Source organism: Ambystoma mexicanum, chromosome 4p (assembly GCF_040938575.1).
Source record: "Ambystoma mexicanum isolate Mex_15411 chromosome 4p, UKY_AmexF1_1, whole genome shotgun sequence".
NCBI classification, from domain to species: Eukaryota; Metazoa; Chordata; class Amphibia; order Caudata; family Ambystomatidae; genus Ambystoma; species Ambystoma mexicanum.
The window spans coordinates 948,154,491-948,177,624 of NC_090927.1; the positions used below are offsets into that span (position 1 = coordinate 948,154,491).

The window sequence follows — 23,134 nt, forward strand, 5'->3', positions numbered from 1 at the left end:
GTCTTGCCAGGATGTATTCAACTAAGGGGTAGGGGGCTTGAAAGGAGGCAGAGGTTCAGAGGAGCATCCTGTAATAAACCCCCAAATTATTTTGTCTGCAGAAGCAAGTCCTTTCTATGCCACTACTCAAGTGCTTAAAGACATGTACTTTATTGCATAACATAAAACCCTCTTTCAAGCTTTGTGGCAGGAATGAGAATCAAATGATAATCAAATGAGCAAAAGTACCTTTTCCCTTCTAATGAGTGGCTCACTCTTCCACGTCGCTGTATTTGCAGAGTACCCTTCTGTTTGTCATTGTCTACTACTGAGCCTTAATACTCACTTTTTCTGTGTGTCTGTTCACAACAACACTATAACTGGGGCCAGGCACAGGCAGCATGTTGCAAGGCAACTGGCAAGATAGGTGACAGTAGCCCACTTAACCAGCATTATATGAATGTATGTTTTTTCAACTGAGATGAGACTTTGGCAGATGGAGGGCAATTTTGCGACGCAGTCTATAGTATGCCAGCTTTATGTCCTGGCACTGCAAAACATTATGCCCTTTAAGAAGTTCTCTCTGTACTACGTATGTTCCCTCTGTTTGCACTTTTTTCAGAGCCAACAAGACAAGTGGCTTTGTCTGAGCAGTGTGCACAGTCTTTCTCACTGATCTGCAGCATCGTCTGTCAACAGGGGGGGGGCTCCTTAACGTGGTGTCAAGCCGTTTGCTATGTGTATTGGACACATTTCCATAACATTAAGATTTCTATTGATAAGTAATAAGTGTGGGAGTGACTTTATCTTTAGGGTTTCCTATTTATTAGGCACACATTTCAATGGGCACTTTTGCTGAAAGCAAAACTTCTATGTCCCCTTTGTGCCTCCTCTCTTGTGAAGGCCATATGAATTATGTTATCACGCGAGCGGAAGATGCTAGATGTGTGTGCTTCCACATTGCCCAGTTCTCCCAGGACACAAAGGTCCTGCTTGTACACTTATTGGCAATCTCAGCAGAGTGGCTTCTGCCAGACGAGGTTTGTGGAAGGGACATTTGAGCGGCTCCTCACTTTTTTGTGCCATGTGATAAACATAAGATTTCCTTTTCCAGTGCTCTTAATCCAGCAAATATCAGCTGTTTCTCAATACCTTGCACCAGGAAAGGAGTGGGCGTAAATGTCAAAATGCATGGATAGCATGTTGCAAGTGCTCATTGCGCCTGGGTCAGGTTGGTGCTGGTGGTCAAATGTCTGGGCAGGATGCTTCCTGTAGTCACAGCATTGCTAGGGCAATTGGCTGGACTGGCTTGGTGTAGTGAGCCTGGACATGCTTTTTTACAGTGACATGGCATGTATTACTGTCAAAAGAAAAAAGGAGTATGTTCTAATATGGTAATAATGGCATCTTCCTGCACATAGCCTGAATGTACATGTATGGGTGCAGCCAGCATGAACATGTATTTTATACTGGCATTTAATGTTTCCTCATTTGGAAGTAAGGAAAACTACAAGTCCCAAAATTCCAAGGAAAAATGGGACTGGATGGCTTTCTGGCACATGGCCCTGTGAGTATTAATGTGAGCCTTGAAGTACAAAATATCAATATTTGTACCAAGTGCAGCATGATAGGTATGTGTTCAAGTGCCTAGGTGGGAGGTGCCAATCTGACACTTGGTCTAGGGTGGCAACATTCCTTGCACGAGCCATGAAGTTAGGTCATGAAACAGTGATTGAATAACCGTATGCATTTCACCTGATGCTATTCCTGAAAATAAACACTAACAACAATCTAGAAGCAAGAAAACCTGAAAAGAGTCTGCTTTTTACAAGGGACGGTTAATCTCGTTTACATATAATTGTAGAATTGCTCTTATTCACCCTTGTTTATGAAAGTGTGGCCATCAATTAATGTAGGTATGGGATATTTCTTATCAACTTAAGCTTCGGACGTGCAAGCCTTGCTTTTATGGTTCAGACTGCCTCAGAGCAAAACCAGAAAACTACTTGGCCGTGTAACGCTATTAAATGGTGAATCTTCAGTAGAAAGAGGGGAATGATTCACAACTTGCTTAACAGTAGAGATAATGTCCAGTGCTGTACTTTCTGAAGTTTAATTCACTTATTTGTGTTTTGTATTTGTTTTTATTTTTGTTTATATAGCGCTTTACACCAAAGCGCTGCACACTTTAACAACAGGATGCATATGACAAGAACATTATAACAGTAACAGTAGAAGCAATTTACAATTGAGAATCAGACCAACAAAACAATAAGTAGAGCAATTAACTGGGGGAGGAGAAGGAGAGTAGTACAGTAGAACTGAGAGGGAGAGGGAGGGGAGGGGAAGAGGGGGAGGAGGGAAGCGGATGGGCTGAAGGGTGAGAATGGGGGGAGATGATCAAGGAAATAAGGCAAGGAGGTAGGGGAGCAGGAAGGAGGGAGGGGTTTCACGGCGGGGAATGGAGAAGGAAAGATTTGAGGGAAGTTCAGAATGAGGAAAAGGTGGAAATAAAGCGGAGTGAGAGAGGTAAGGAGTTTGAGTGTAGAGGGGCTAGGAGATGGAAGGAGCGGAAACGGGATGTGGCACAAGGGGAAGGAGGAACAGTGAGAAGGAAGTGGTCGGCAGAGCGAAGGGAGCGGTAGGGAGTGTAGAATGAGAGGAGGGAAATAACTGCAAATAAAAAAATAAAAAAATAAAATTAAAATAAATGTTTGCAGTTATTTGGTGTACCTGTGAGTACACTGTTTTAAATATATATTGTATGGTTCTGACTCAGTAAACTGCACTGTGAAAGTGTTAAATATACTGCTGTGTCACACATCTATCACTGTTAAAGATGAACTGCTCTACACATTCATATGTGATGTCTGATAGTGTGTATTGCATGCATTCAGCACGGCACATTCAGATATCAACAAAACGACTTTATTACTCATTCACCTCCAAGATCCCACAAGAGGATATGAGGTACACACATTCAGGTCACAGAATAAAGTGGCCGAACTCTTAACAACATTAGGAGGCAACAGGAAAATAGAGCCAACAAGTGATAGGGTATACCAAGCATCAGCAACTGCAAGGCCACTTATGGCGGCTGCCATTAAAAGGTAGAAATCATGCAGGCAAACATGCTAAATTACATCCTCCCAGTTTATGTATACATGTAAGGCGTGATTAATTATATGTACATTCAAGCAATATGATATGGAAACTTTGTAGTCTTTATTTGTTGTGTCACTTTTTGTGTATGCACAGCTAGAAGCCCTATCATTCAAAAGCTGTTCCATGGGCAGGGAACCAGTGGGCGCTTGCATGGGAATAGCTCATTCTCTATGTTAGAGTATTTAGGAAGGCTGAAGACAGACATGGGGACTCCATGTCTGAATATTCACACATCTAAAAGAGGTAGGTATCAAAGATCCAGAAGTCTGCAACTCAACTAGAGCCTTCCAAGTTGTAGACAGGCATTGTAAAGCTGGAGACCATGTAGGGTCACTGGGATTTGAAATAGGTAGGTAAATTAAAAGATCCTTATCGATGGATGGTGGTCTTTTTCTGTTGTAGATTTTTATTCACATAAATGCCTAGAATCGCACACTATTTCCACACGTAGGTGTAATGACTCTGGTAGCAAATGGGGGGAGGTGGTGTATGGATTTCAGTGGCTTCATTTCGTGTAGACCTGGGTTTTCTATAGTTTTCTGAACCTGGCTGATAACGATGCTGATATTGCTGCTGATATTGCTGCAAATCGTAAGGCCAAATGCACAACAGGTAGACATTTTACTAAACACATTCCACCCTTTCTGGATTATTAAAATATTTATAAACATGTTTAAAGTTGTATCCCTTGTACTGTTGATCTTCTGCATCCAAAATAATTTCATTTATTTTCAAACTTGGATATAAACATATCAATTAGTTTAATGTACCTGCAGAGTTGTGGTGTGGCTGGTGGAAGTTAGCCCACAGTTTATGCGTCCCTCAAACTTACCATATCACACTCAATTGAGAAATGCACTGCCGCCAAAAACTCTTCATTGACAAGATTAGCAACATCCACTAAGGCACTGATGCAAATGTCAAGCCAGACAACACCCCTATCATCCCACTGCACAAATTAAATACATGGATTCATTTCAACGCACTCTCCATGGAACGCTTCACAAATACAGTAGTATCTCTCAAAGCAACAACCTTGAAAGCATCCATCGTTAAGACAATCTGGATAGAAACCTAAAGCTAATCCTGGCAAGTAACAACGTCTCCATTGCTCTGGGCACATCCCATCACCCTCAAAATCGGACAAATCCTCAGAGCTCAATAAAACAATGCTCGATCCGATCACCTCATCAGAAAACGCCTCCTCACATACCTTTCTTTGCTATGAAAGATCTTTTCCCTTTACAAAGCACAGCTCTGGCCATTGCTGGCATCAAGGAGCTAAGACAGTATTCAGCTCATGATCCACACTAAAACATTGACGGAGCCTTATGCCACGGCTAAGTAAAAAGCCACATTTTCAGAGACTTTCGTAAGGAAAAGGAAAATAAGTAAGGTGAGTTGTGAAGTAGGAAAGGGAAAGAGTTCTGAGAAGAGGTAACAGTACAGAAAAGACCTGGGCGCCTAAAAAGATAAGATCAAAAACAATTGTAACATAAAAAGATTAGATGACGCAGATCACAGCTGACAGCCAGGTTGATAAGCACTAAATTATACAGAAAGGAACAGATGACACTGAGCCTATACGGTCCTGTAGATGAGGGAAAGGGCTGCACATTGTATGCATTGCTCTACTGTCATCCAATGAGGAGAACGTGCTGTAGATAAAGTATCGTTAGAAGCAGGTAAACCCAATACGAGCCTCGGCATCCATTGGCACCAAAATCTATGTGTGATGCGTCAGAAAATTAAATGAAACCCCAGTGACTCAAACAGCATTGCAGAAGTGGTCAAATACATATTAATTCATATTAAACAAAACAGGAGTAACAACAGAACCCTGTTGTACCCCAAAAGTCAGAGAGGACCTTTATTAGACAAAAGTAGGAGAAACTGAATGTGGTCATAGAGAAAAAATGGACACCAATCAAGGGCTTGCCTCCCCACCTCCAGATGGGAGAACCGCAAGACGAATAACTAGTCCTCAATGGTGTCAATGGCAGTCAAGAAGTCCATTGGGCTCCAGGCTACCACACCACCGCCATCAACTGCCCGTTGCAAAATATCTTCGGTGCAAACAAAAATAGGCTCTGTCCTAATTTCTTGGTGGAAGCTTGCCTGGGTTTGATGAAGAAGATTTTATGTTACGGTATGTGACTCGAGACGCCTGGCCACAATTCACTCCAGAATTTTGGAGGTATGAACTGTGGTGAAATTGGCATAAGGCCATGGGATCCAAATTAATCTTCTTCAATAGTGGAATGACAATAGCATTTTCTTTATTTTGAGAGGTTCTGATCTAGAACTCAAAGAGGAATTAACTAGAGCAGTAAGATCAAGAACAATGGAGCCTGGAATGGACTTCAATATTCGAGCATGACCAATGTTTACTGGGTTGCTGACTTAGACTCTTGAATAAGAATATAGATCTCCTCAATATAGGCTGGGTAAAATAAGAACAAATGAGGAGCCACCATCTCAGGTGAAGGAAATGTCCCGCTTACTCGGCATAGGGGAAAATATGCTCATAAATAAGCAATCTTTTATGCAAAGTGCACATTTTCTCATCAGAGAAATAAGTGAGTCACATAGAGTCTGAGAAGGCATATTTGTTTGAACCAGGGATGTCGGTGAAGAAAATCACACACATCGGCCTATCAATCAGGCTTCAGAACTAGAGGCGACATGGATGCAGCGACCATTCAAGTGACAGGGAATGCACTGCACATTTTCAACTATGGACATTGCTGCCTCTTGATCTCCATGCAGCTTTCAATTTTCTCTTTACAGTTTGCTAGTTTTATAGAGGCAAATCATTGGCCATTATTGGAATCACAGCACTACATAAAATGTAATGGAGAGCAAACTGCAAGCAATACATTTGGCGAGCATGGTAATTCCATTTAAACATTTTGTGGGAAAGAGACTAGCCTTTAGTGTGTTCTAGAGAACAGGTTAGGCAAGGACCTGATAGAAGTGGGAAGACAGTTCCACAGAATAGCCGATTGAACAGAAGAGGAGCACCACTCCCTGCATAAGCAAGTCTGGAAGGCTATACAACTAAATAGTTAGAAGAGGCCAAGTACACACAGTTTAGCTGCAAACCAAGCAGGTTGTTGCAACTTTACAGTTTTAACAGCCAGAGAGAGAGCTTTCAATTTGATACTTTTAGCTACTGTTATCCAGTGTGGTGCATTTGTTCTAGGAGTAACTTGATCAAATAGTTATAATCCAAATTGAATTCTCATAGTACCACACACTGTCAGCTGATAACCACTTTCAGTAAGAAATAAGGAATTACAATAATCCAGACTACCAGAAAGAAACTGTTAACAAGTATTAGTTTGGGAGAAAATGTAAGAAGAGGAAGAATGTGGTGGCAAATCCTAAAATGAAAGAATCAGATTTGTACCACAGAAGAAATCTGTTCAGAGTGTGTCCGAGAGGCGCTGAATGGTACACCCACATTTTTCACCACAGGGAGTACACCAGAGCTTTCATCTCAGCAGACGCCCTTGATGTGTGTGGCCAAATCTTCTGCAGAGAGAATAGGATCACAGTCATTGTTTTTAAGCCAATCGATTTGAGGTAATGATGACACTTCCAGGAGTCAACAGCTCATAGACACAAATGGAGTATTGGCAGTGTTAGACTGCTCAGCATCCAACCACACCAAAATATGGGGATAATTCATAAACATCTTGAAGTAGAATGCATAAGATTCACCCAGTTGGGCCAGAGGGATCTCATACATATATACACGAAGAGGGGAGAGCACTGATCCCTGGGAAACTTCACAGGCTAGGCAGGACCAACTCGTGGAGTCAGGAGGTGACGGCATGCACTGAAACCAGTTACACAAAAAAATGTTGGATCCATTCAATGGCCAAGCAACCAAGTACTATACAGGACACACCAGAAATCAATAGTTGATGTCTGACAGTATCAAAGGCTGCTGACAGGTCTAACAAAATCAGCACGGTCACACCATCAACATTAGCTGCTAGCCTAAAATCATCCAACATACAAACTGACAGCCTGGACCATCAAGCTCTCATCCACATTGCCCTGTAACCACATGGTAAATGAAGAGAACATACTATACTGGTTCACCTTCTCCCTACAAAGCAGTCATCAGTTTTTCCTGATGGAAACATCCATATCCCCACCTATGTAGTTATAGAGGGAGCCACCCTTTTACTCATGATATTCAAGCTCTGCACAGAGACCATGGGAACCCTCTGAGCCAAACACAGCACCTATATCTACCAATACACAGAAAATACAAATCTACCCAAAAATAACATCCATCATAGACATCCGCCAGCAATTGCCTCACATTGAATCCCACCAAGATATAATGCTTGCTCATCAGCAACAACCGTGAACATCTCTCAGTCAGCTGTGGTCATCCGCCACAAGCTTTGAGGGAATCCCCCGCAGCTGACACCCTGCCTACTCCTACAAGCTTGCATTACCCTCAGAGTGATCGGCAACATATCCAAAGCTGTCCGCGCTCACGCTCCCCCTACGAGGAGACGAGTCACTGTCAGTCATTTCATCACCTGGAATCAAGACCTAGCCAGACTCGAGGACCAGCAGGAATACAGAAAAGAAAGAAACAGACATTCTTGGTACACTCCCTCATTCCCTTTAACATCAGACCCATCCTCATCTTTGTGCAATTCAGAAAATAATTCAAAACCCTCCTCTACAAAATCTCCTTCTTCACACCCTGTAAGATAAACCCCCGCAAACATCCAGCATAGTATTCCTCATGACGACCTTCTCAGCCCCAAACTTTTCCTCACTGTTACATCAATCACCGCGGATTTTAATATTAACTATTTTCTGCTGCTCTAATACTATGCTGGCAATTAATTTTATTTTGTGAGGACTATACCACCCTGTAACCACCTAATAGTTGCCAATAGCCTCTGCAGTTTCAGTCTCCATTGATTTCTGAAGCTATGTTTGTTCTCAATAAATACACAAAATCAAAAGGTGTTTCATGTACATTAAGAGTCACCTGCCTATAATACATGCACTATAATGTGGAGCGTATTTTCCATAGAGATCTAGTATTTCATTAGCATATGGGCAACTGCCTTTGTAAAATAAAGGTTCTGTAACAATGTGTTTATAAAAACCAAAACTTGCAACCTATGTGTTTTGATCATCTAATTTTACTATGACGTATTAGAATTATTTGCATTGTTTACAGTGATCAAAAAAAGGACATTGGAAGACTTCAACAGGAAATATTGTACTTGCACCGTATGTAATGCCACAGCAAGTGTTAACATATGATGGGGCTTTGCACAGGAATACATGTACATTTCAGACATTAGCGATGTAATGTATGCATCATATGGCAAATCAGGAATTTACAACACAATTGTGGGGGTTGCTACAATATTGCAATCCGTGTGATATCAGGATCACTAATCTGCTGTACAGCAATACCTGGCGATATGATTTCCTAGACTACTATTCTGTGATATCCTATCCATCCCCCAATATAATAGATGGGTTATGGACTTTTCCAATCAGAGAATCTCAGGTTGCAGCTGATTCTTAATTATCTAGATCAGATCACACAATAGGAAATTACTTATTCAAGCAGGAAGAAAACAATATAATAAACCATGAGAGAGAGTTTGTGTGTGTGTGTGTGCGCGCGCGCGCGTCCGCGTCTATATACACACAATGAAAAGTAAATGCTGCTGATCCGCACTAGGACCCTAATTCTCTTGTTCTGTCAATAAGTAAAGTACATAAGTCCTTATTCAGTATGCTAATCAAACGGATCTCGTGTTATAGTTCTGATTTATTTGGCACACAGGTAGTAAATTCAATAGGGTTCTTACCGTCATAAATCCATCCCGCAACCCAGAGTCGTGTTTTGGTGGGGCTTGCAGTCTTTCCATGGACCACTTCTCCATGATGGAGACGGCCTGGACATTTTCAGTGTTTAAGATCCTGAATCCGGTCATGTTCACGCCGCTGTACCTGTACGGTTCGACATCAAGAAGGAAGAGGTCCTGGAATTGGAATAGATGACAGGTGTATATGTGGTGTCATCACAATGGCATCTACTTAAATCTCTCCCAAAGTCACTTCTTATTAGACATAGAAACAGTCATGCATGAACTGCCTCATCGCATTTAGATGTGTTCTTCCAGGATTTAAACAATCGAATAACAGCAGAGGTTCATTTGTGACACATGGAAAGTACTTCGGAATTACGATGCTTTGCCAAATTCACATTGCCATGGCAATGCTTGATTGGAGTCCTGGAACCCAATAACATCATCGTCACCCATGCCTACTTACCATTAGGTGCATGAGAAATACTGCTCCACCTGCACCATGCTAGCATATGGCCCCCTCCCTTACACAATGTGCGGTGTGGTGTGAGGAACATGTGCACAATTGCACTGTGTGTGCACGTCACCCTTTAGAGTATGATGGCTCATAACTAATGTGCTGACAATATTTTATAGTGCATGTCTTCTACTATTGCTATTGAGGAATACATGCCAGTGTGTGATGACATGAATAAAATGCATCTTGTGATCAAAATGTCATCTGACTGTGGAGAGCAGATGAACTGAAACTTGCCTCAGCCAGAATGCTGCACACGGGGCAGGTACATGCCCAGGAAGCATGGTTGCTGGTTGTGGATGTAGGCAATCATATGCTGGTCGGTTACAATGCAGTGGGAGGAAAGGTAAAGAGAGAGTAGTTTAGGAAGTTGAGACTAATTTTTAGTGAGGTGCAAAGCAATGCTGAGGGATGTGTTCCATTAGCTTCAGCTATCTTTTAATCTGAGGTGTGTATGACCCTCGGCAGTAGAAGTGCACATTGTGGACCTCAAGATGTTTTGGACTGCAACTCTGAAGATCCTTCACCACTGACTATTCTGCCTAGGGCTCATGGGAATTTTAGTCCAACACGTCTGGCGGGTCACAAGCACCCATCCCCTAGGCGAAGGTGGAAGCTTTCGACCGTCTATCAAACTCCGGGCCACTATCTCTGTGCACAGCGTCAGACTGGGGAAGAATGGTTGACAGCCAATACTTATAAAGAGTATGAGCTGCAACAGCTGGCAGATTAGAGCACCAGACATAGATAACTAAGACTGACAGTGGAATATTATGTGTAACACCTTTGGATTGACTTTGTGAGTACAGTTGTATTGTGAATTCCCTGATATGTTGCTCTGTGAGATGAGCATGGAGTGTACCATGCTTTCTAGGTAGGTAAGGGTTGTTACGTATGACCCAAACCATGAACACTGTAATGTACACGTACATTGCAGGCTAATAAAAATGTGAACTGCAATTTGTCATGTTCACTTGGCACTGTATTTAAATTGTATGGAATTTGGTGATGTTAGCTTATACCTTTGTAGGTTGATTTAACCCTTTATAGACAGTATAGAATATAGGAATGGATGTTTAAAGCATTACGTGGATTTTGTCCTATTCGTGTTTGAACTGCATCTATTGCAAATTGATCTAATATCGATGTGTATGCTGTTTACAATTAATGGAGTTGAGTCACCACCAAAACGCATAATACTAACATGTAGTTCTTACTTTCTTAGTTAGCTCTTTGTGTGAACACATTTTACTGGTCCTGTGTTTCTTTATTTCGATCCATCTCTCTGTGGGATAATAATGACTTCTGTTATTTGAGCGCTCGGAGACCTATGTGTGTGTAGCACTATATAAGAAATACATTATTATTAGTATTATTATCTTAATTATGTTATTTTCTTATATAACTACTCTTGTCCAGTCCCTCCTGTTTCATAGCACTGTGATAATTCAATATACTGCCACTGTTGCAGTGGTATTGAGTTGATCTACACCTGGAAGATGAAGGGGTGTGTGTGCCCTGCCAGGATTCCAACCTGTGCCTGCAAATGATAAAGAGACGTTAAAGGCAAGCGCTGAACTAACTGAGCTATCATAATGGTGTTAATGTTTAAGTAATGACCAAATATTAAAGCATACATTACTTATACCTGTGTAGAGGAGGAGCCAAATGCTTCTACAGGAAGTCCCCCCTCCAATTCTTCCTATATGTTAGAAGCCGGAAATTGTGTCATGCACAATGCCAATAATGGTATATATCCCACAAAGGATCCTCAAAACAATGTATCCATTGAGAAAGCCTTATATGAAGTACCCACAGATAAATGAGAGCCTCTTAAAAGAGGTTCTTTAAGAAGTGTGAAGGCAAGAGACTGGTGACATCACATGAAGTAGAGATAACGCACCAAGAAGAGATGCTGGAGAAGAAAGTATATAGACCTTATAGATTCTGATGACTAATTAAAGGGTTGAGTAATATTTAATGTGCAGGAATGAATATTGCACGTACAAGAGCACTGAAGAAAATGGAAATCACTTTATAACTGTACAGATGCTGTAATGCAAGTAAACTAAGTAATCGTAAGGCTGGCTATACGTAGTGAATAGACTGCAGGCTGTGCCATCAATATATATATATATATATATATATATATATATATATATATATATATATATATATATATATATATATATGTGTGTGTATGGAATCTGGATGATCCACGTTGTGTTTAAGCAAACTAGGACCCCAAGAGCGAAAGGGCTGAAGGTGTGGCGCAGTAGAAGAAAAACAGCTGGTGATGAAGGAAAATTCGAGAAGGCTTGTTTGGTCATGTGTTAAGGATTGAGGGTTAAGGGTTGAGGCAGCCAAGAAACAGGTTATCTATTTGAGAAGATACAATGAACGTGAGAAGTGAGGCGAGCTCCTGTTGTGGTGCAATGGAAATACACTATGGCCTCATTACAAGTTTGGAGGTAGCCATGCCGTTTTTAGCGGCATGGCTACCCCCAAACCGGGTACCTGGTCCGGTCCCCGAAAATAGGGAATTACCGGGCCATGCCGACCATAGGGCTCAATGGGATGGGGAGGATGTTAGCATCCTGGTCTACTCGCGGGTAGCGGTAAGCAAGTCTGGTCTGGACCAGAGCAGACCGGTAATGTGGCGGCCCGTAATGAACGGTGCCGGTCCCTTACCGTAATGAACGGTCCCGGTCACCTACCGTGTAATGAGGCCCTATGAGTGCCAGGTTTTATTCATTTAATAGTATTAAATACGAAGAAAGGAGCTCAAACAAAGTCTCCTGTCACATGGTCCAGATGTAAATAGACTTTGAACAAACCACATCTAGACTGAAGATAAGGCTCTGCTCACACTCCCTTTTTTTCTCAGCCGCACTGATGCTTGCAAGGCCGAGTTCAAAGACAATTTGAATGGCAGGCAGTAGGCGTGATGATGGATGATGGGCTAATTGGGTGGTCAAGTCCACCCCCAAGCACCTGGGGTACCAGCTTGCCTGCTGATAGCAAGTGGAATATTCCAGAAGGGTACAAGTGTGCCAACCAATTGTAGTGGGCCACGTAGCAAAAAGCCCTATTGTTTGTTGATTTTTTCTCAGTATGTACATCATGCTAGTGGGGGGTGGCTCACCTGCCCAGAAGATGGCCACTTTGCTTTACAGCTCCAAACCCCTCTTCTCGCATACTTTATGTTTTGAACACTGCTAGACACTTACCGTATTTGGACGATGTGTTCTGTAGTGATCCATTTCATAGCTGACAAGACCATGTTAACCAGACCTGAGTCAATGGGCCTCATTCCGAGATTGGTTGTAGTCATGGCGCTATTTGCACCATGACTGCCTCCAATAACGGGTCCGGCACCGGTGTTGTTCAATGGGGACTTAACGGTGTAGTCCGACCCTGGCAGGACCGGTAAGTCCCCATTAAAAAAACCATTCCCCATTCCCATTTGAGCCCCCATAGGGGTCAATGGGAATGGGGAGGGCGCTAATAACGGGCTCGCGACATGCAAGCCTGTTATTAGCACCCTGGTCCCTTAGCAGGACCCGTAAGGGATGTGTGGTAAGACCACACTTTCCTTACGGTTCCCTCCAAGGGACCTCGGAATAGGGCGGTAGGGGATTAACGGCACCGGTCTCCTCAATGGTGCCCGGTATACCTTACCGCCCTACTCGTAATGAGGCCCAATGTGGGAGAATATGTTAAAAACCTGGAACCCCACAGACTGTGCCACAACCTGTGGTGAGAGCATGCCTCCATGACACATAGGCCGACGTACACTACCCGCCGCATCTGTGAGGAACAGCAGAGTAAAGGAGTGTGAGTTGCACTGCTATGCACTGAAACAGAGTGAGGGGCCAGAGGCACACAGCTAACATGCGCTTGGCAATGGCAGTTACAGAAACAAACTGACAAGCCCCGCGAAATGAGCCTGATTAGTTTTGTTTCTTGTTCCATGCCAAGACACAACTCCTGGTGGTGAATACGGGCACCACCTTGGAAGGTCTTCATAAACTGGTGGAGGCTTATAGGCCAGGCTGGACAACACAGATTAATATAGGTGCCAAGGACCCCACTTTCCCTGAAATAACACTTATGAATGGTGAAACCCTCTCCCTTCAGGCATGGCCTCAAGAAAGCCCCTAAAATTCACAGAAGGGAAGGGTACAGAGGTAGTCACACACCCTACTCAAGTGCAAATGCGTGGCATGGCACAAATATATTTCAGCTTTGTTCTAGCAGAGCTCTCACCAATCCAAAAGTCTGAAACCTTCATAGATCTACGTACCCAGGATGTTCAGCAAGAAATCCTATCCATGCAGCGAGAAATGTATATATTTGTGGGACATATTGATCATGCAGAAGACAGAATCTCTTTCCTGGAGGACAGGTTGGAGGGCATGCTATACTTCCAAGGAATGTTATATGAGCTGGAGATGGCTGTCACTCATTTGGAAGACAGAAGCAGACAGAACAATGTCAGAATATTTGGAATCTCTGAAATTGTTGAGGGAGCTAACCCCATTGTATGGCTACAAACTCGGATCCCTGCTGCCCTTCACGTTAGCTGCTCCCCGTGCCTAGAAATAGAACGGGTGCCTCATGTGGGATGATGAGGTAGTGTCTGGTAGGCATAACCATTGCTGCTTATAGTGTACCTCCTTTGATATGCCCAGGTGGTATAGATATTGGGGCAGTTAAGAAACTAACAAGTCAAATACAATACTAGTGACACCCTTAATAGATATCACAGGATTTCTCTAAGAACACCATAGTTAAGAGTAAGCAATTCTTATCTATGCATGCTGAGATTCACTGGCGGTCTTACGGCACCGGCAAAGATGTCCCTTTCTACCAAAATAGGCCTCTCAAAATTCTTTCATGATCCTGATGACCTATGGAAATACCAAGAGGCTTCATCTGAGAGCCCGAAGAAGATAACTCCCTCCCCCTTCGTGGAGCAACACACCAATACAACAGTCATCCAGGCCCCGCCTTTCGGGACCCCATCATGAGGTGGAGACAAGGCTATCCTGCTTCAAGTACCAAATGCCTTCAACCATGGACCACACTCCAGATCTCTTGACGCAGTAACAGCCAACAAGCACACTAAGCAACCTGTGGATGAGTCCAGATCCCCATTAGAAGCTGACAGCCCACCAGCACCAAAGCCAAGCACATGAATGGAGCTTGAATTTAGAACCACGTTGACTCTAAACTTTAAAGGACTGACACGCATCTTGACCAAAGGCACTCACCGTCGCAAATTCATTTTTCCTGAGGTAAAGGAGGGTCAGAGCTGTCCTTGTGGGGGCTTGTCCTATGCCTGATCCCTCCTCCCTAGCTGGTCCCTCAAGTTTCTTAGAGGGAAGAGGGGTGGCATTTCAGCTTGAAGATTCATTTTGACCCTTTTCCTATGGCTACAAATAGGTTGTGTTCTAACTGGCGTTTACCGTGTATATCATGTTTATCCAAATGCTATTACCTTTTGGCAATGTTCTCCATTTCTATCTCTCCTTTTCCTGCTTACATATGTCTGATTGTAAGAAGACCTTTGGAATCCATTGCATCCTGAGTTGGTCGACGAGATCGCCTGTATGTCCTCTGGCAGATGGCCAAAGGGACTAACCCCCTTTTACTCATAATATAGCTATGAAGATTACCCCCACAATTAATTTTATCTTATAATACAGCATGGTTAACATAGTCTCCTGGAATGCAAATGTCTTAAGAGCCCCAATTAAGAGACAGCAAGTATTCACCCAGCTGAGAAATCTAGAATCTCACGTAACCCTGATACAAGAGACTCACCTCACTGAGAAAGACTTGGCTAGTATCAGGATGCAATGGGTGTCTCAAATCTGTTTCTCAGAGGCAAGCTGGAGCAGGGTAGGTTTTACTGTCCTGTTCCACAAGAGTTTGACGGTACATATTGTGAGGACCGATAAGGACGAGAATGGTAGATGGATGTTAGTCGACTGCAAGATAAATGATGCCCCCCAGTTATTCTGAATATTAATGGCCCAAACCAACCAGACTATGATAGGCCCAAGATACACCAGATGGCCTAGCAAACCTGTTCTACCTTCATAGTCATTGGGGGGTTGCAACCTCCCCACAGATTCCTTTCTCAACAGAAACTCCCACTGCGCCTTTACGCTGTCAAAAATGTTTGTGTCAGGTAATGATTTAGCTTATATATAGATAATGTCCCATCCCACAGAGTGTGAATACACCATCTACTCCCCATTGCATTGCTTGTTTTGGGGGACAGATTATATTTTTCTAAGTAGAGGGGTTTTGAAATATGTCTATAGAGCAGACAATATGCTGCTTGTCACCTCTGATCTTGCCCCGGTTCTGATTGCTATAGACCTGACAGAAGCCCCTAACAGATCTCAGAGCTGGTGCCTGAATGTGGATCTATTGAACATGCAGGAATTCAGGGAAGCGATAATACAGTTATCAAAGGGAATTCTTTATATGGGTGGGGACACCCATTTACTGTGGTGTGGGACATGTATAAAGCCGCTCTTAGAGGGCACATTATCAGATACGTGGCAGAGGTGAACAAGCATACAAGGGTGAAGGCTATGAAGACTCTTAAAGATATAAAACTTCAGGAAAAAGAGTACTGGGCAGCCCCCTTTAAAAAAAAAAACTAAAAGAGCTCATCAAACCAAAATGCTTCTATAACAAGGTGAGTACGAATAAAGCTTCTGGTGTGCATTTGAATGCCATTCTAAATATTTTGGAAGAGCTAACTAGTCCGGAGCCCTCCTGGCAAACTACCTCAAAGCCAAGGGACATAACAAAGAAATAGCAGTCGTGAAAGTCAATGACACTATAATTCATAAGGGTGAGGCCATTTGTAATGGAGTTTGCACATTTCTATGAGCAGCCATATACACCTGAGGCAATACCCCCGGCCAGTTAAATCAACGAATATCTGGACCTGGAACCCACCCCACTCAGCAATAAATTCCAAAGAGCAGTTTGAAGCCCTGGAGCTTAAAAAAGGAAACCTGAGGGATTTCGCATTGACATTTGCCACACGTGTGCAGATATTTCAGCACCTCAACACTAAGTCCTATGTTCAAGGTATAATTCCCATAAATCGCAATGGGACGTTTTTCGACGCCATGATTCATGTGATTCCCAAACTGGGAAAGCACCCCTGAATAGCAAAGAATTATAGACCCATATCACTGATGAATGTACGCAAAAGTACCCGCACTTAGAGTCGACCCCTTATTACCAAAACATATGCCTAAAGATCAAACAGGTTTTTATCAAGGAGAGACTATCCTCCTCCAACACATGTCTTCTATGCAATATCCTAGAGTTGGCAGGTAGAGCGCATAAACCATGGCATCAATCATCCTGGATGCAGAGAAGGCCTTTGATGGGGTGGGTTGGCCATTTTTAGGAACGGTTGTACGCTGGCATGGGGCCCACATCAGTGTCTCTGCTTATGATGCTATACCACCATTCCAGGGCAGCCATGGTTGCTAACACCGAGGGGGGTCCCTATATTTTACCATGGTTAGGTGTACAAAACAATGCTGTCCTCTCTCCCCAATCGTCTTTGTCTTTTCCTTAGAGCCCCTCCTACAGCCGGTAGGGGACAATGAGTCTAGCATTGTAATAAGATCACCAAACTTTAGAGCTGAAACCTTAACATATAACAACAACAAAATGGCATATTTAGAGTACTCTGCCACCTCATTCCCACCCTTTCTATGTGTTGGAATACAAACTGAACCTAGACAAAATGGAACTGATGCTCCTAAGCATTCACTGCTACAAATAGCACATAGACTGTCAGGGCCTATTATGGCAATCAAAAAGTATCAGGTATCTGGAAATGTGTTTCGCCAATTGGATGGAAGATTTGGTTAAACTTAAGGCAGAGATGATTAGTGATAAAATTGAGACTCTATTGAGTTAGTGGTCTCTTCTGCTTTTCTCGTGGCGGGATCATCTGGAAAAGATAAAAATGTGTTTTGTCCCAGTCGTTATGTACAGTCGAGTCGTCCCAGTCGTTATGTATAGTCAAGCCATGCATCCATAAGAATGGCCCCTGCTTTTTTCAAGAATATTAAAAAGATACTTCTCACATTTTTGTGGGAAGGGAAGTGCCCTAGAATCTCTAGTATCAGACTGCAGCTCCATTCATCACAGGGAGGGGAGCAGGCTTTTCGAAAAACACTAGACACGCCCACGCCTTCACAATACATCAAGGGATGGGTTGGTGTTCTGAAGCAGACCAGGCATTGCTTCCAGTATGGTATGATCTAGAAAAGATCCTAGCAGACCTGTATGACACCAGCGACATACCATTTCGGACAGATAAACCATTGCTTAAGGAAGTGGGCCCAATCATAGTCACAGGTAAAGCCCTTGACGTCCAGGAAGCGACTACAGTTTATTACATTACAAGTTGCTGTTCCACTCCAATGTGGTATAGTAATATGCTAGAAATTGTAGGAGATGCCACAAATTAGCCCATTTGGCAGACACAGGGAATACCATATACTGGTCAGGTATGGTCAGACTCAAAAATGCACCCCTTTGCTGCTTTGCAGGCTAGGCATGGTCTCCCAGAGGGCAGGTTTTCTATATACCGACAGATGTATACATGTCAGCGAGTGACTTCAGTGAGCCCCCAGAGCAATGATTTGGCTTGAACTCTTCATCCATTGTCGGCATCGACTGTCTACAGAGGGTTCCATGTCATTTCATCACGGGATGTTTTTTCGCAGGGTTTTTACTGCACATTTTTTAACAAATAAACCCATTGGATTTTTTACAATTATTTTTGGGGGGAACCCCCCCCAAAGCCCCATTTCCTTTAATTGTTTCTATTCCCAAACACCCACAATACATACATATAATTTTCTAACTCCCCCCAAACCTCCAAAATTCGATGGGTTTTTCCATGAAAAAAGTTCGCTGTAAAAAACCCTGCAAAAAAATTTCCTGCGATGAAAGGGCGCTGTACCCTACAACGACCCCCCTACATCTGCCAAACAGAATCTGAACAGGAAAACTGAACTTGCATGGGAAGGTGACTGCAAGTTCTCATTACCAGACCAATTCTGGGCGAGAATCTGGCATAACATTTGCAGCACCTACGGAAGCCACGTGTCTCACAACTCCCCTGAACTGCTCACACCTCCTTGTGACTCCTACCAAGGCCCCTTAGAGTGCCCCTAAGGTCAGTATTACCACTCAGCCTACCCGAAGCAAAGTAAAAAACAAGTATGTTTCAGGTCCCCTGCAATGCACACTCATAAATGCAAGATCACTCCCAGCCATGCGATCGAAATCCATGATCTGATTACAAACTTGGAGCTTGATGCACTCGCTATTACCGAAACCTGGCTTCATGAAGCTTCAGGACCTGCCATCTCACTAGCCCTGTCACCAGGATACACCATCTTCTGTCAAGACAGACCAATCACCAAAGGGGAGAGTAACCCTCATAGTCAAAGAGTCCCTAGCAGCTAGACAGACCACCTCACAGCTAGGTGAGAATGTTGACTCCCTTGCAGTCAAGGTCTCCATCTCTCCCAACCTCTCCATTGATCTTCATATAGCCTACCAACCACCTGGCCTTCTAGCTGACTTTCATGAGATTATAATGCATTGCCTTGGTGAAAATCTTAAAACCACCACCAAAGCAATTCTTTTGGGGGATTTAAATTTGAGTTTTAACGACCTGAAAGATAAACAGGCCAAAGCACTTGCCAAAGGTTTACAAAAACTCGGCTTCCAGCATAGAAATGACCATCCCACCCATTGCAAAGGGCGCATATTAGACTTGGAAACTGATCATAACTGTGGTATAGACATCAGCTCCAATACTCTGTTGCCTTGGACTGACCACCACCTTATCCACTTTCTCATCCCTCTCAACAATAGAGCCACAAAACTCTCTACGCCTGTCCCACCTGCCTTAGCCAGATGTGCACGCAATCTACATAAAGACCTGATCCTCCCTCACCTAGACACACCAGCCCTACACTCCCTTTTCTCCTCAGACCCTTCTGTGCTGGCTGAGATCTACAATTCTGCGCTGAGTACAGCAGTAGACACCATTGCACCACTAGAGGTCAAGAGAGCCAAAATAAAGAAACATTCTAACTCCTGGTTCTCCACCGAAATCAAAGATTTACATGCCCTTAAGCACCTATCACTAAGAAATTGGCAAAAGACACCACATGACGCCACTCTAACAGCCTACAAATCTCTTGCGGCTCAATACAAAAAAGCTATTGTTTTAGCTAAATCCTCATCTTATAATGAAAGGATCTCCAATGCCACTTCTGAATCCAAAGAACTGTTCTACATTTATAAGAAATTGGCTACCCCGGTCACCAACACACAAGAAGTCATTAAAGATGAATCTTGGTGCACCAAAGTACAAGCAGCCTTGACAAATAAAATCAAACTCCTACAGAATAAGAACAAGGACCATTTCAAAGACCTTCCCAAACAACACTCTCCCGCACACCACATTACCATCACAGTCACTACTGAAAAAAGGCTCTTCTCCTTCAGGGAAGTTCTCGAGGCAGAGGTTCTGAACCTCATCAGGAAAACTAAACCATCCAACTGTAAAGGGAATGTATGCCCAGCCAGTTTAGTCAAAGATTGCACGGAATCCTTAGTACCATTCCTGACCGCCTTCATTGTTGCTTCTTTCAAAACAAACAAAGTTCCTGACTGTCTTAAAGAAGCTTAGGTCCGCCCACTTCTAAAAAACCTAACCTAGACACTGAATCATCCAATAACTACAGACCACGGTCCCATTACTATTGAAAATCTTGGACAAAGTTGCGTACACGCAAATTCAGCAGTTCCTATAATCAAACAATATCTTCTGCAAGACGCAATCAGGTTTCCGCCCAGGCCATAGGTCTTAGTCATCCTTACTGGATCTCAATATCCAACTAAGCACTCCTCCTCCTACTCGACTTGTCAGTGGCCTTTGATCTCGTCGACCATGACAGTCGATGCAAACATCTCTTAAACTTTGCTCATTTCTACACTGGAGCCGCAGCTTGGATCTCCTCATTCCTTAAAGGGGGACTTATGAATGTTTTCTCTGATCAAGCATGTGCAAAACCCACCACCTTACACTGTGGTGTCCCGCAAGGATCCAACACAGCACCCACTCTGTACAACATATTCACCCTTCTCTTCAATGACTTGGACGATTGCGGCATAACATACACAAACTATGCCGGAGACACCCAAGACCAGGTAACTATGACCAGGATGCAGCAGTCTTAGACAACATCTATGCAGCCATTCATGCATGGTTGGCAGCGAATGGACGTTATCTCAATGGAGATAAAACAGAGATTCTCCTAGTAGGCTCCTAAAACACGCTCAACAAACTTGATCCACAATACAAGGCCTTCTACAGTGATAAGATCCCTATCTCTGTGTCACCAGTAGTAAAAACCCTGAGGGGTTTTATTGACTCCTCTCTGTCAATGACACGCCAAGTCAGTGCCATCGCATCCTCAGCAGCACTCACCACAAAAATAATTAAAACAGTCAAAGCCTACCTGTCTACCACCAACCGCCTCTCACAATTGGGGCAGAACTTGACTTCTGCAATGCACTACTCCTGGGTACGTCCGCAAAAAACCTCCAAAGGTTACAAGTTACCCAAAACAATGCCCTTAGAGTGGCAATGTGCAGACCGAAAAGGGAACATCTTTCACAGGCCAGGAGAGATATACACTGGCTACCGGGAAAGACCTTATTCTTTTCAAATCTTTGGCCATCACACACAAGTGCTTATCACACACAGCCCCTCCTTACCTATCGGAGAAGTTCTTTCCCATCACATTGTCCAGTCCCGTTTGGTCACACCATGCTAACATGATACATGTTCCCACCTTCAAAAGAACCAAAGCAGGAGGCTCCAGCTTCCAACATCTAGCGCCCAAACACTGGAATGCTCTGCCCATGGCACTCAGAAATGAAGCTTCATACACAGTATTCCGTAAAGCTCTTAAAAATAAATTGTTTAACTAACCTGTACATTTCTCAACAGATGTCACATTGTTCCAATGTAACCAAGGAACTCACCGCTATCCCAGTCTGTTTAACATATATCTCGAATGTCTGCCTTTCAACATTGTCGATACATCACTGTCTTCACTGACATCTAACTGTACAGACTCTGTAACTAAGCAAGTATACTTAACAGCTCCATGATGCCTAAGGGCTGTTTTTGTGTGCCATACAAATGTAAATAAATGCAATAAATAAATAAATAAATAGACGACACAAACTGTATTCAGGCTATATGACAGATCGTTCTTTACCCCCATCTTGCCTCGGAAGGAAAGGGAGCACGTCAGCTCGCTCCTTATTTTGGTCATGCAAGACTGAGGAGGGCTCCCTGAAGCGCAGGCCCTTTTCATGCAGATTCTCTAAAAGCTTTTGGAACTCAATGTCGCCTTTCATAGTACGCATTTGTGTGCGTCTATCTCTTTTTCCCGCTTCTCGGTCATGTCCAGGAGTGCTCACCATGCCTTTGATGGCCACGCGATTCAGGGTAGGTTGTTTGATGCGCTTTCAGCCGTTGCTATCAAGGACATCACATCCAATTGGAAGAACCTTTCAAAAATCCCAATGGTGCTATGCTGGAACCAGGTGGCCGACGTCCATCGTATGGAAGCAGACCTGTATGGAGAACCAACGCATCCAGCCTCCAGTCCTACCCCTTGGTTTCTGCACAAGGACTTAATGGCAGCACATGATGAAGCTTTTGGGGTGACTCAGCGGGCACGGCAATGTATAGGCTTTCACTATCAATGTTGTGTGGGGTTGTCAGGTAACTGCATATCTCTCTTGATGTGCCCCTGGACTATTTAAAACCTTTACCCATGTATCAAAGATGTAACCGATTTCAGCACACTGGTCTATGCTGTTGATGTTGGTTGATGTTGGTAGTGCTCAAAATATAAAATACTCATATACAGGATAGTATACAATGCAAGGTGGTAAGGGTGGAAGAGTGGGATTAAGCGAGAAGACATGTTAGGAGGTTCATAATCAAGGTGAATTGTTAGAAGGGCTATGAAGAAGGTTTTCATATAGGTTATTCATATCCATATAGCATGAGAAGCAGACCTTACTGCACTCTAATCTCTATTCTCCCTCTTTACTTTACTTTTCCCTCTCTTTTCTTCTCCGTTTTCTCATCTTTTTCATTATACTAGATCACGCACGTTTCTTCTCCTCTCTCCTCCTTTTCTCTGCTCTCCTCTCTTTTGTCTACCTCCCTTCCACCTCCCTTGCATGGGATATCATTGTTGTAATATTGCACAAGGACTTTGCAATAGTAGTGTGTTGTAGTTTGTTGACGCTACATCTCTCAATTAAAGCTGTCCATACTACTTTAGACAGCTAAGTGTCCATGGTGTTTGCCGCACTGTGTTTTCGGAAAGTGTTGCCTTTGTCATTGTAAGATGTGATATATCTACAATAAAATATGTAAACTAAAAAAATATGTACATCGGTCAAAGGCACTTGCCCTCATTTCCAAGCGGGACTC

At 43.2% G+C, this 23,134-nt stretch overlaps 1 protein-coding gene across 2 annotated transcripts in view; it reads right to left on the reverse strand.

Annotated features, from left to right (window-relative positions):
* The window catches only part of GRIK2 (glutamate ionotropic receptor kainate type subunit 2), a 2,093,351-nt gene that overhangs the window by 1,401,717 nt on the left and 668,500 nt on the right, over positions 1 to 23,134 (reverse strand). For both annotated transcript variants that reach the window (XM_069606522.1, XM_069606523.1), the window contains exon 6: positions 9,015 to 9,188. In XM_069606522.1, the coding sequence (XP_069462623.1) occupies positions 9,015 to 9,188 (174 nt within the window). The remainder of the gene's footprint in view (positions 1 to 9,014; positions 9,189 to 23,134) is intronic.